Source organism: Manduca sexta, chromosome 2, assembly GCF_014839805.1.
Source record: "Manduca sexta isolate Smith_Timp_Sample1 chromosome 2, JHU_Msex_v1.0, whole genome shotgun sequence".
In the NCBI taxonomy this organism is placed as follows: Eukaryota; Metazoa; Arthropoda; class Insecta; order Lepidoptera; family Sphingidae; genus Manduca; species Manduca sexta.
The window spans coordinates 8647359-8662129 of NC_051116.1; the positions used below are offsets into that span (position 1 = coordinate 8647359).

Below are 14771 nucleotides of genomic sequence, written 5' to 3' on the forward strand. Positions count from 1 at the left end.
TGTTGGTTAAATATCAAATTGTGGTCAACTTGTAGTGAATAAGTACCTTCGCTTGATACTTTACATTATCAAAACATTTGTGTGTCAATTATAAAATTATACTACCTATGTAATGAGCTTGGTATTTCAAATTCTAAATAGTTAAGCCTACTGCCCTTAGCTTGAATGTATTTTCACTAGCATTATAAATAGATCCTTTGATATTTTACTATGTCCTTTTAAACCAAGAGAAAATAATTAGCATATCTACCTAAGTAATCTACTCATTCTAGTATTTGCAGTATTATAGTTCTCTTTGATTTGGGGCATAAATAAAAAAAGCATCAAAAGCCAATGTCCATTTTTTTTTTGTTATACGGGCACGGCGAATCGATAGCATCTGATGATAGGTAAGCGGAGTGAGGCCAGATATACTGAGGAGAAATGTTTACCTATCCCTCGCCAGTCAACACAATTATGCCGACATTCATTGTTCTGCTATAGACAAATATATCTACAACATGTCTAGCACTTTTAAAATCTTATCAAACGAGTACTTCGAGAGTCTTCATTTTAATATAACCTTTACATCATTCGGGACTTCGTTATCCCCGTGTCCCGGGGCCTCTTCAAGTTCATTATCTGTGTGCCCATCACCCTTTGCCACCGTACCGCGACATTACTCTGATAAATAATACAAGTTTGTTGACACTATTCTGCTTGCATGATTTTTTTTATCACTTACAGGTTCAAAAATTAACGCACACACCTCTACATTTTACATCTGCAATGGTGGTAGGGCTTTTATGTAGGTATATGTGAGAGTCCTCCTGCGTAGGTACCACGGCAATGTCTATTTTTGCCGCCAAGCAGCAATGTGTAGTCACTGTTGGGTTCAAGAGTCAGAGTAACTACTGGACATAATAAATCTTAACACCTCAGGTCTCTGGATAGCGAGCGCAGTGGAATAACAAACAATACTTTGTAATTCAAGGTGTTGGATGGCGTTTCTACTGTTTATGGGCAGTCGTATCGCTTACCATCACGCGAACGGCAAGCTCGTCTCCTCATTCAAAGCAATAAAAAAAAACAAAGTAACACGTGATGCCAGTTGGGGAATCATGCATTATTATCTCAGTGTAATTGTTATCTTTGGTCGTGTTGCATATTTTGATTTCGATGAATTTAATTACTGCTATTGTGAATAGGTGAACGGTATATCCAATAAGTTACGATTGAATTCACACAAACTAACTCATTGAGATGTCGCAATGTCCTTCCTGTTCCACATTGTGTACAATAGACAGGCAGACAATGATATACACTGTGGGAGATTCTGTGACACCTCAAGCAATTCTTTATTTTTAAAGTAGTAGTCACGCTGTAAATATAATAGGGTACCGGACTCATTTTTGTTCTTTAAGTACTATTATCAAATATTTACATAATATAAATTATAACACAGCAAGAATTATTAAAATCCGATAAAAAATCAACAAGTTATAAGTCTTTGAATTTCGGTGGAAAGGGTAATTTACAAGAAACAGAAAAAAGATGAAATACCCACATGTGACGTCATCGTGAATTACGACGCGTGCTAAAGAAAGAGATGAAGCGATATCCCCACATCGCGCCCACTTCTGTACATTACAATATTTTAAATATTAATTGCTCGCTCATTTTTTAACCAATTTTTATGCAGTTTTTGCAGGAGTGCTTCTTTGTCGTATTATTAACCATTACATATATACTTAATAATATACAAAATCAAGCAAAGGCCGGTCCCCTATTGGTCTACCGCGTAATCGGACTACTGATGTCGGTACGACCATAAACAAACAAATAAACAAACATCACGCCTTTATCTCTGAAGGAATAAAATAAATGCAACCAGAGTAAACACTTTTACCATGTGTGTTTTGTCCCACGATGTGATAGGGCCGACAAATACAAGGCTCTGGACTAACACTGAGCAGGGAAAAGTTGAACCTGACCTGTTAAGGTTGACCTGATGAAGTCTACCAGTACAAGCTATAATATTTTGCTTAAAAGAAGAATTTATATCTTTAAGTTAAATGTAACTTGTTCTTGTAACTTGAATATTTCTCATTTTTTCATTTTTAATTTTCGACCCGAATTTCATAGCAATAGTCTTACTGGGCAATACAACTATGCCACTGAGGAAGCCCTTATCATTCTCCCAAGAAAACTGCGTAAATCTTACTTTTGCGTGTTATATACTTATAGTTAACAAGATCACACAGACGGACATATAAAATATATTTTATTATAATAAGAATAGACCAACTGCTGATAAACGGGAACAGATACGCATTGTAGTTCACTTCGAAACTGTCTTTATGAAGTAAACAACTGTGCTATATTCGGAGTAAGGTAAGATTTTTAGCTTGTAGGAGATTTTTAAATTATTTAGACGCTACCCCTAACAAATCCGCATGCTTACCATATTTTTAGAAGCTATTTATTCAAAATTATAATACACATAAAAAAATAAACATATAAGTACACTAATTGTTATCTTTACTAGCTTGACTAAGTTTTTTTTAATGTGCTTATTATTACATTCATTTCATAATGCCACTAAATTTTTTAAGTAATTCCGTGCATCTTCTAATGTCCAAATAATTCGTATTTACAAGCAAATTTATTAATTGGACATTTTAATAATGTAAATATTAGTAGTTTATTTTTTTTTTAAATGACTTAAAATTTCTTACGATTGCTATCAGATGAGTGTTTTGCTAGTCAAGTTAAAGTAAAAAATTAGTACCACCGGACTATCTTTGTCATACCAATACATTAATTAGTAGTAATTTCCAAATTGGATCAAGGTATTATAATTCTTGCGAGGTACTGTTTGCAGCAGTATTAGACAGATTTACCATTACTTTTTTGCTAGTGGTAGAGTGTAATATTTTATATCCGCCCGGATACCGACCACCGTGCCCAAGATCTTAGAACCCCCCATAGTGGCCAATGTAAGTGTGTCGCGATCCGGGATCAGCCTGTGTATATCCGGTTCCAACAGGCCGGCATAATTGTATCGATGGCTGAGGGATAATCATCTCTCGTCAATCGACATTCTATTGAACCTTTAAAAATACTTACTTTTCTTATCTTTATAAAATACAACACACGCATACAAAACACTCCAGTGACTTTCCTACAATACCCAATAACGTTCAAACTTAAATTTCCAGGTGACACCATGAAGCTACTAATACTAGCAGTTATTATAGCAACTGTAAATGCAGACGACTACTGCCACGGAATATACATCAATGATAAATACTACAACGTAGACATAATAAAGGAAGGCGTAAACAAAGTTCATCAAATAGCATATAGCGGTAGAGATAACACCCTTTATTTTACATTTGAGCAGTTATCTGATGTACCGAACAGATCTTTGGGTTATGTCAATTTTAATAGTGAACAAACTGGCCTAATCGAAGGTGTTAGAAACGCTACAGGCCTAGCAATAGATAGATCGAGGAATAGAGTGTACGTAGGCGGCTCCGATGGTCTATTTTTCTTAAACGAAGCTACTAAAGTACCAGAAATGCTGCCCGTCTCTCAAGATATAAGGTATTTGTTCTTTAAAAACGTAGTATACTTTGTCAACAATAAAAGACAAGCTTTCAAATTTGATTCTGGTGTTGTGTATACGGTAGATGAACTAAGTTTGGTGGAAGTCGAAAAATTTGTAGAAGATGACGACAATAATCTTTTATTTTTAAATAAAAATAATTTGTTTAGAGTTAAGCTAGGAACTAAAGCAGTTAATTCTCATGAGAAATATGTTGTTAGTACTATAGCTGCTGATAATTTTGGGAAACCTTATGTCTCCGCTAAAAATGGTTTATATGTATACAATAAGTACAAGTATGTGTTGGATAGAATTTCAGATAAGTTAACTGGTTTAAAGGCGCTGACTTTTGATATGCAAAATAATCCGATATACGTGATTAATGATAAAATCGTAAGGCTTATAATCAATCCTATACCTTGTTTCGGTGATTAGGCGTTAGAAAATAATATTTTTATACTTTGTTACTTAATTTCACATTAAAAAATATGAAACTAACTGTGTATTATGGTTTTATTCTAGCTAATATTATAATTTATAATATTCCTGCTATTGGGCTAGGCCTAGGACCTCCTCAGTTCTACGGTCTTTTTTCCTATCTTCCTTATCCAGTCCCAGTACTCATCCTGAAGAATTCTTTGTTTCTTTGGAACAAAGGAGGTTGATATATTTTATGAATTTAATAAAACCTTTATGTATGTTAAATATATTTTGAATTTCTTCCTCTTTTTAAAAAATAATTCTGTCAAATATTTTTTTGCTAGAAGTAAATAAAATGGAGATTAAGAGAAGAATAATTTCCATTATTTGGAGGGTAAGTACTATATAAATATTAAAGAGCAAGCACTTTGATGGATTGAGAACTTTAAGTCCCGCATTCTAACTAATTAAAGTTACGTCCCCAAAAATCAACGAAATTGATGAATGACGAATGAACGAAATGACTATTGTCGACTGAATGCATCGAGTTGTATCAAAAAGTCAGGTTAATTCACCTGCATTAAGTATAAAACCGCTTCTATTAGGAACAGGGTTCCTCGCAGCGTCTGTATGTCTGAACGCAATAACCTCAAAGATTACCTAACGGATTTCGTTGAAATTTTGTTATGAACATAGTTCGAGACCATAGAAAGGATATATAGGGTATTTTTATTCAATTCGGAAATACTTTGTCACGCGGTCAGATCAGGTCTCACAGTTCCGTGAGCAAAAACTAGTACAAAATAAATTCGAATCTATTTGATTCTTTGACTGTGCTATAGTCTTCGCCAACCTTTTCATTTTCAGTTATCAATGCTTCTGAAGAGACTATACCGAGCACAGAAACGTATGTTTTGGGTAGCAGTCGTTTTCGCCTTCACACTGATCTTCTACGTTCTGAAAATGAATATAAATGAACGAATGAAAGCTGACGATATCATCTATACTTTAGATATTAATTATAGGGAGGAGTAAGTATATTGATTTGGATTCGCTTCTTAGGTCTGGTAGTTTGATTTTTTATGGAAAAAATGTTTCTAACGTAATTCTTTTTTGCTTTGATGCACGAGACGACCCCTCTTTCGCCTGATGGTAAGCGATCCGAACACTCATAAACAGCAAAAACACCATCCTAACCTTGAATTACAAAGTATTGTTTGGCATTTCACTGCGCTCACCATCCTGAGACATGAGATGTTAAGTCCCACTATGTCTAGTAGTTACACTGACTACAATGTCCTTCAAATCGGAACACAACAGTGACCTGCTGCTTGGTGGGACAAATAGACATTGCGGTGGTACCTACCCAGGCAAACCCTCACATATGAGAGACATATATACCTAAAGTATTCATATATAGATAGTTTGTCTGCATACAGTTCAAGTAATCTTGAGTAAACTTCCTTAACTTTTAGTAAAAAATTAAATGACCGCCGGGTCTCATGAAATGTCCCGGCAGACAGCAGGTTAAATATAACTAGTCTAAATACTTCCAGGTTGATTGAGCAAAAGCTGTGGGAAAGCATACTGGAGGACAAAGGTGCTGGTTGTGAGATGCCATATATGGACCCGTTTTCAGAAGTGGCTATGTCGTACAACCAGGTTTATCCAAAAATAGTCTGCGACGGACTGGACTGGGTTGAATGTAATGTATGTTGCTAAAAACAGCTAAGTTAGATACCGTTGGCAGCGTGGTAGTATTACTGTAAGACTACCGTGTCTCCCTTTTGAATCCCGGGTTGGGCAGTAGGTTATTCAGCGCAGTATCAGCCAGGAGCCTAGAGTTTATACCCGATATGGACATTGTCTCGCCATCTGTCATATCATGGAATGAAGTATACACGGTGAGGGTTGGATGGCACAGGCTGCGCCTCTGTTTACCCTTCTAGGGATAAAACTTGTGTGTAAGTTAAACCAGCAAAAGGATCACATGATGATTAGATAACGCCATGAACAAATGCAAAACCAGAAGAATTTAGGATGCACTATCAGCTTTAAAAGAAAAAAAAATTAGAAAGTCTTGTAGGCCTCTAAAAATCTTGTTACAATACGAAACGTATACAATTCAGCAACAATAATTACTGTGTATTCGCATTGGTATTTTGTAGATTGTACTTCTTCGGTCAAACCGATACATTGTCAGTTTAGGATGCCCAATTCCTTCTACGGGATACATCCGTCTTTTTCCTATTAGAGGCGTTCTAATAAAGGACAACTTTGATAGCCGTATCAAAACTACCTTTCGATCAGAACGTCCGTAGTTGCAAAAAGATGGATATGCCCCCGTAGTGGGAATAGGGCCCCCAGAAACATATTTTTCTTTAAAAATATACCACTTGATTCTCACGTTTTCTTTATTTTAAAGCAATCATACTGTTACGTGATTGATGAGATATTGAATGCTAATAGCATGATAGTGTGTAACTACAAAGACATAATATATCTGAACGACGGCAACTATACAATCGGAAAGCCTGTCAAAGTATTCAACTCTGACAAATATGTGTTGAACAGAAGTGACCATGTTAAAGTTTCGTGCACTGGATGGTCGAAAAATAGGTGAGTTTGATCTTATTTTAGACGCAATAAGATTAATTTTGATAGAACAGGGGCAGTCGCAAGACGCCTTTCTACAATGGTTAACACCAATAGAAAATAAAAAGTACATAATGATATGTCCCAGACTTATTGGCTAGGATGTTATTCATACGTGTTTTTGTTTTCGATTAACATAAAATGGTAGTAAAAAGGGGCCTTAGCTATCAACCCGGAACTGTGTTCTTATAAGAATTTCTTCTATTCCTATTACTAATGGGGTGGTAGAGAAGTCCATATTGTAGCTGGACTAAGCTTATTTATACTAGTGATAGGATATTTGCATCCGTCCAGATAGTGACTCTGTAGCAAGGTATAAAAGCCGCCATAGTGGCCCACGTAACTGTGTCGTACCTATATTAGGGTTCGAACTGAATTATGACAACTGGGAAGAGAAAATCATCTCGCGTCAGTCAATACTTAATACCTCTTAAAATCAAGTGTAATGGAGTCATTTTGCCTTGGCTGATCTGCACGCCTGATAGTTTTAACGGGACTAAAGTCCCGCTACATATTTTCCCGGGATCTCCACAACAAATTTAAGTGAAAGCAGTTCACTGGTTCAGCCATGTAAACGTAACACACAGGCAGTTACTTTCGCTTTTATAAGTATGGGTTGTCTGTAGTCTAGGTCTTTTATCTTCACGCTGGTACGGCTACAAGGCTGGTCTCCGGCCCGTGCCTGTCAAGCCATCTAAGGATCGCGATGACGCCTTCAATGTCATGATTCTATGTTTCGATTCGACATCACACAATGGTTTCATACGGAAAATGCCCAAGAGCTACAAGGTTCTTCAAGAGGAAATCAACACGACTATATTGAAAAGGTATTCGATCACATCATCATCATTTATTTATTTATTTATTTATTTATTTATTTCTTTCAATTAGAACGGATAAACCAATTACACTAATTAGGTTAATAATAACAATATATAACTATAGTAAAAAATGAAACAGATCAATAATCGACTTAATAACTACATGAAGTATGCGGTATCATGAGTTACTTTCACAATAATGCAAACATTCATACTGGATCACGTTCCAATCAGCCGAAAAAACGTCAAAATCGGGTGCGCTATTAAGAAGAGCATTAAGAGCGTTGAGAGTTCGCGGAATCGGTGATCTAGAACGTGCTACAGTACGGCACCGCGGGACAGCAAACAGATTGTGCGTCCTACTACGACAATACTTGTATGGTACAAAGAGCCTACAGAGCTCGTTATTCAGATCGGGAGCGTCTATTAACCCTCTCAGTATTTTGCACATGGTTGTTATTTGGTCATACCATCTCCTGACTTCAAGGGAGTTGTATCCTAGACATCCCAGTAGGAATTTCGTTGGGTACATGTAAGGATAGTAGGCATAAATACGTTTGTATAAATATCTTAAAAAGGCTTTTTGGACCTTCTCAAGCATGAGTGCATAAGTGCTCTCATAGGGATGCCAGACACATGCACTTGCCTCAATTTTGCTGCGAACCAATGCAGAAAAGATGATTTTGATCACACTAATGTAACTAACACACACATCTCCTTGCTATTTTTAATAGCATATTATGTAGTTTCCGAGCGCTACTTAGCAATCCTTAGGATATTAAGTTTTAGTAAAGGCACACACAAATTACATGTTAATTCAATATTTGTAGATTATCGCTTGCTTTAACGGTGAATAAAGACGTAATGAGGAAACATACATTACCTTATTGTCGAGTCTCTAAGATATGATATCGGCTAAATAACAACAAGCCAGCGTTGTATGAAGGCTCAAGCCCTCTAAATAGTAGATCAGAGGCCGTAGACAGAAAATAGACTAATAGAAAACAAATAAAAAATATAGCAATGACATCTATTGACAAGTTTATTGTTATCATATATTTTTTTCTGCCATTTCTCTACATAATTTTAGATTAAGGGCTACGGCCCCGGATCTATTTCCAGCCGTAGAACAGTATATATAACAGGCCTATACATTCCAGTTATAACATAGTCGGTGAAGGGACATCGAACGCCCTGTATCCTATACTGACTGGCTTGGACTTGCCCGACTGGCACTCGTTCCCGAAGGACAAATGTATTGATCACAAGACCTTGCTGTTCCACCATTTGAAGGAAGATGGGTAAGTAGACCCTTGTAGTCGAGACTTAGAAAAGTATTACGGAGAAAGTACTAGCTTGGATGTGTGATATAATTTCAGAATAGTGAATGATCGACTGCAGATTAGCTGGAAAAGTAGACAAAAAAAATATTTTAATCAAATTCTATTTCTGGTACTACCATTTTCCACACCCGATCCCAGGCGAATTGATGCATGATCAGGGATTTAGAGTTGCTCATTCATTTACCATTCCCTGCCCTTTTAAATTTCAATAGGATCCAAGTCACTTATTCTGTAGATTTGACTCTAACATTAATGCGATGTTTTGTAACATATTTTGGACGTTCATTGTTACACGTAGAAACCGCTGAATTAAATAATATATAGTTTACTATTGGTCCCGGTAATTGGCGCCTTTGGGAAATACATCAATTTTTAATCTGATTTTTGAATAGAGTGCGCTAGCATCATACAGATACCGTTTGGTCCCAGCAATTAGTTTTTGTGAAACGTGTTAATTTATTATCAGATTTTTTAATAGAGTGATCTAGCATCACATAGCGCTTCGAACTGCTGCAATAATTTTTGGTACTTGTGTATGCTTTCCACGCAGTCCAAGCCGCAACACCTACTCTTCAACATAACCTTTCTCCTCAGTTACCGCACAGCGTACTTCGAAGACATGCCCTGGATAGGAACGTTTCAGCGGTTCTTCAACGGGTTCGATGCTCGCCCAGCAGACCACTACCTTCGCGCGTTCTTCTTAGAAGAGAGCTCCGCTGGGAACAAGTGGTGGCATGGCATCAAAGGCAGATACTGCATAGGCAGTGTGCCGCAATATGTTATGATGCTAGAACTTTCGAAACAGGTTATTTGTGCTAAGATATATAAATCAATATGCCTCCAATTCTTGATTTCCTTTTTTTGTCCTGTTTGCTTATTAAGTATAACATCATATTTTTTAGTTTATATAATATGTAATAGTATAATTTAACAATGTACGCATCACATTAATGAACGCTGTGTACTCCTTTAAGTTGGTTGTCCTTTGTTATACTACGGGACTGTGTAAATTAAATGTATAATCTGCTGGGAAACCTAAAGTAAATAAATATATAAATCAATAATCCACAAAAAGCAACTAAAAATAAGAACAAAATAAGTGGTAGTAAATGGTGGTAGTGATGACGAATTTTTCCCGCGAAAAAATCTCCCTTAAAACACCACTGAAATGGAAATAATTTTAACACAACATTTCAGAAAGAATTTCTTCTTGTAGTTTCTTCATCTCGACGGCAAAAGAATCTGCTTTACCTTCATAGCGGACATCAGCCATGACGACTTCAATCTGATATCAACGGCTGATGATGACGTTGTTGATTTTTTGAGGTACTTCCAACGTCAAGGATGGATGGAGGATACGCTGCTGATTGTCATGGGAGACCATGGAGCTAAGTGAGTCTAGTCATCATTGAATAATACTAGCCCTGTACTGCCCACTGTTGAGGCTTCCTGTGCTACTGAGAGAGTCTTGTTTCACCATGCTGGCCTAGTACGAGTTGGCAGACTTCATATGCCTTCGAAATTCAAGTCATCATTGATTTATCATTATTTTATAGCAGCATTAACGGCTCAGCAGTGGCTCAACAGTACAGCCTCACAAAAAACTAAATTGAAGTGACGATGTACTGTATCGTTTCGTACAATCGTATGGTGAGATACCAGTGTGCTAAGATTGTGGTAAAAATATGACAGGATCCGTGTCGTTTTATTTTGATTGGTTGAGTACCACGTGACTGACGCATTTGTCTCTCGATCAATCATAAACATCAAAATTACACGACATCGACTAACGAATCGTGTTTTTTGGGACATTCTAAAAAGGGCTGTTTACCATTGTACTATCTCTGATGTGTGCCGGCTTTGCTTTTGGCATTATAGATGTAATAACTGGGTATTACATTTAATACCCTGTATTTCCTGAGTTGAAGTGTCATGATGCCGAGCACTGTGCAGTGCTATGCAAACTCGAAGTTCGGGCAGTCTTGCTATTGTTTAAGAGCAGTAGTGACATTTACCATCAGGCGAGTTCCTTCATGGTCTCTTTTTTTTTAAATATTTTTAGATACGACACCTTAAGGAAAACGTACCAAGGAAGAATAGAAGAACGTCTTCCCCTAGTAGCGGTAAGGTTACCATCGAAACTGGTAAAGGCGCGTCCACGAGCCCTCGCATCGTTAAAGGCGAACGCAGAAGTACTGACCTCGCCATACGATCTGCACACGACCTTACTCGACGTGGTGGGGCTGATGAAACACAAGAGCCAACACTATGTCCCGGGATCTGATCTGCCGCGTGGGATGAGTTGGCTGGGGCCTGTGAGTTGATAATAGTTGACAATGTATTAGGGCAAAGTATTTTATAAAGTCACTTACACCTTGATGCCTAAAAGTGTAGGCAGAGGCGTGTTAATGCATCAACTTTTTGACGTGTACATTTCAACTGTGTATGGTGGGTCTATCGCCATATCGGGTACAATTTCAAAAGTACGGGCTGATACCGAGTAGAAAAATCTAATATCACATTTCTAGGGTATATTTTGATTTTCTGTACTAATATTTATATCTAGCTTTTGCTCGCGACTTCATCCACTTTAAGGTCTATTACTGTAGAAGTTTAATTTATCGATCACAAACTTACAGATCGTTTTTCTTTACGATGTTAGTAGAGTGGTCAAGTTAGTAAGTTGAGGTAATGTTGTAATTATTGAGCTGGTTTCGAAAATGATTTAACCAATTTTTAAGTCGCCAGATTCTTTTTGTAAGGCAGATGCGCACGCACAAGGGATGCTTGGATCAAGTTCCAATATGTAACCTGTTTTCCTTAGCGTATAGATACAATAATTTCGGACGTATTCAGCATCCTTACTACATCTCATTACAATTACTCAATCCATCCATATAAATGCGAAATTAAATTTTGATGTAGACAGTACGAGTCCCTGGGACTACTTTTATTCCAGGAAAATATAGTGGAAATTTTATCCCGTATATTTATAATACCCGGGTGGAATAGCGAAGAAACTAGTTAATAATAATTGTCTTTTCAGATCCCCAAGTCCAGGTCTTGTGGGGAAGCAGGCATCTTGCCACATTGGTGTGCATGTGCCAAATGGAGGAACATGTCCACATCGAACGTCATGTACAAGAAGGCAGCCGCATATCTATTAGATTATATCAATAACATGACTCGTGAAAGGAGGTAAAAATAATATAAAAAAAAAACTATTTGTTTATCGAGGACACGGCAAATTGTACTGAGTGTACTGATGGTAAGTGAAGAGATGACCAAAAACATGTCGACTGGCAAGAAACAAACCGGCACAGTTATACGGGACTGATTTATAACTTCTTAACGTTCCGCTTGATGGACCCCGTACGATAAAAAATAAAATATTGAGTCCTACTGTAAAAGCAGCAATAAAATTTGGTAAGAAATGAGATAGACATTCATATTTCAATTATTGTAACGCACAATGATAGGTGCGTAGTGGCAATATCACTCTATCTCATTCTTTCGCGCGCATCGTATTTCTCGATGACGTCACGTGCCTGTATTGCGACTTCTATTTCTAGAGACTTACCACTTCTACCGCATTTCTAGGGTTTATTTGTTGATATTTACCGGATTTTAACCATTCGTTCTGTGTTAGATTTAATATTTAAAGACCATTTTTGATTAAAGTAAAAAAGATGAAATATCCTAGTAAAACACTTAAAAATTAATGTCCCCAGAGACGTATGCCTGGAGAGGACGTTACAATCGATACAGTGGGTATTAATCTATATGCCGCATAGAGAAATGCTGAAGAAAGTGGAAAGGGGTATGTTTGGAGTCGGCAAGCCTGTCGTCGGCATCGACAAACGGCAGTATCAAGTTAAAGTAAATATCTTCATTATGCTGTTAATTTAGAAATATTATCTGACCAAGAAAATAAAAAGCCCTCGTCATGTTGTGATAAAATAAGGAACTATTTTACAAAATAGTTATTTAAAAAATTTAATTTAAATCGAAAATTTAAAAATGGTGCACCTACTCTCTCCTCTGTGTGTTTTCTTGGGAATCGTCTGGCGTTGTGCGAATTGGTGGTATTATATTACCACCAGGTGTTAGCTTGCCCACCTCACATACATGTTAATGCCGGTTGGGGACTGAGAACTAAGCTAAGCTCGCCTTGATATATTTTTCCAAAATATGTTCATCCAGCAAACTAAGTAAACAGCTATGTAGGTATAATTTTCTCATTACATATAAATACGAATATATTATTAGTTGATTGACCTGTCTCAATTGCTTTTTAGATAGTAACCGACCCTGCTGATGGTATGTTTGAAGCATCCATGGTGTATTACGTCAGGGAGAGGTATTTTATGATGAGCGAAAAGGATGTGTCCAGAATTAACGCGTTAGTATAATATTGTTACTAATATTATAAACTAGCTTTTGCTCACGATTCCGCCCGCTTGAGAAAGTTTTCCGTTATAAAAGTCACGCTATATATTTTCCCGGGATAGCATTTTTAAACGTTTACTGAGCGCACGCAACGGAAGCTCTCAAGAAGAATTTATTTCTCTCGTTTCTGCAACATTTTTTATTATTGCTCCGCTCCTGTAGTTCATAGAGTGATGATTTATAGCCTATAGCCTTCCACAAACAACGGGCTATCCAACAGTAAAAGAATTTTTCAATTCGACCTAGTATTTCCTGAGGCTAGCGCGTTCAAACAAACAAACTCTTCAGCTTTATATAATAGTATAGATTTTTCTGCATCAGTGGCGTAGTTGTAATACTACACAGTATGAGTACGATTACTACATTTACACACGATTACGGTCCTGGGTTCGAATCCTAGGTCGGGTGGAATTGATTTGATTAGGTATATCCCAATTAAAAATTTCTCTTCTTCTAATGTACTGCCTCCACTATCGGTTAGGCCTTAGTCCACAACGCTGACGTAAGTCGGGTTAGCAGACTTTTCCTACGTTCGAAATTATGCATTAAAATAGACATAAAAATGTTTTTTTTTAGATACGGCCATGAACCCCACTGTATCGAAGCAACTCACCCGCATCTGCTCAAGTACTGCTATTGCAATAACACCGAATGGATGACTGAGACATGTTAGACATAAGTTACTTGCTTATTTAATACTGTGTCTATTCGTTTTAAAATACTGAGTCATTTTTGTCCGTCGACCTAACAGACTACCCACAGCAATAAAATTGCATGATATTATAGTCAAGTTAACGGTGATAGGTTTAAGACAAACATATGTCTCGTTGTGGCGTCAAAAGTTAAAACTCAGATCGCGGGTATCCATTTTCGGTGAAGAAAGAAAAGATGAAGGCACAAAAGAAATACACGTCGAATTGATTACCTCCTCCTTTTTTTTAAGTCGGTTAAATCACTATTATGTTCTATGTTTCTTGTTTTTGTTCTTGTTTGTAGGCTTATTTTGATTAGGTAATAGAAATATACATAATGTGATGTTCTTTTTCAGCTACACCAGACTTTAATAAGGCAAAACAGTTGCACTAAGGTAACAGTCCACGTGATTAATGGTGTCCAATCAGCGGTAACATCACAGCAGTGTACTTTATTAAGGTCTACGCAGACGGCGTTATTCGAACGCGCTGACAACGCGCGTTATATCCGCCCTAGTTTTTAAAGTAAAGTTTTTGTTTTATACGGGTGCAACGAAGTGACTGTTGAGATTAGGTAAGCGGAATTACGTCCAAATAGACAGTCCAGGAGCATCGACTGGCGAGAGAAAATTATCCCTCAGTCGACATAACTATGCACTGTTCGAAATTAAATATTATATAGTTTCTGTATAGCGTGTACGTTTTAATTGCATTTAAAGCGCGTCGTCAGCGCGTTTATAAACGTCGTGTGCGGAGATCCTTATGCTATCGCGGCCAGAATATGGCTTACTTTCCAGATATT

General features: G+C 37.0%; 2 protein-coding genes across 2 annotated transcripts; both read left to right on the forward strand.

Moving 5' to 3' along the window:
* Window positions 1-2294: 2294 nt before the first annotated feature.
* On the forward strand, window positions 2295-4088 carry LOC115449174 (ommochrome-binding protein-like). Its single transcript, XM_030176906.2, has 2 exons — window positions 2295-2373; window positions 3201-4088. Exon 2 carries the CDS (start codon window positions 3209-3211, stop codon window positions 4022-4024), a length of 816 nt encoding a protein of 271 aa, XP_030032766.2. The 5' UTR covers window positions 2295-2373; window positions 3201-3208; the 3' UTR covers window positions 4025-4088.
* Window positions 4089-10143: 6055 nt separating this feature from the next.
* On the forward strand, window positions 10144-14760 carry LOC119189168. The gene is made up of 7 exons (XM_037438169.1): window positions 10144-10220; window positions 10891-11143; window positions 11875-12026; window positions 12560-12707; window positions 13127-13230; window positions 13854-13945; window positions 14326-14760. Exons 1-7 carry the CDS (start codon window positions 10177-10179, stop codon window positions 14361-14363), a joined length of 831 nt encoding a protein of 276 aa, XP_037294066.1. The 5' UTR covers window positions 10144-10176; the 3' UTR covers window positions 14364-14760.
* The last annotated feature ends 11 nt before the right edge of the window (window positions 14761-14771 follow it).

Excerpts from the sequence above, each read along its gene's own strand:
- LOC115449174 (XM_030176906.2), top strand. The coding sequence starts at position 3,209 with ATGAAGCTACTAATACTAGCAGTTATTATAGCAACTGTAAATGCAGAC.
- LOC119189168 (XM_037438169.1), top strand. The coding sequence starts at position 10,177 with ATGGAGGATACGCTGCTGATTGTCATGGGAGACCATGGAGCTAA. Across the intron at positions 10,221-10,890 it reads ATGGGAGACCATGGAGCTAA|ATACGACACCTTAAGGAAAA; the intron begins GTGAGTCTAGTC and ends AAATATTTTTAG. Across the intron at positions 12,708-13,126 it reads AACGGCAGTATCAAGTTAAA|ATAGTAACCGACCCTGCTGA; the intron begins GTAAATATCTTC and ends ATTGCTTTTTAG.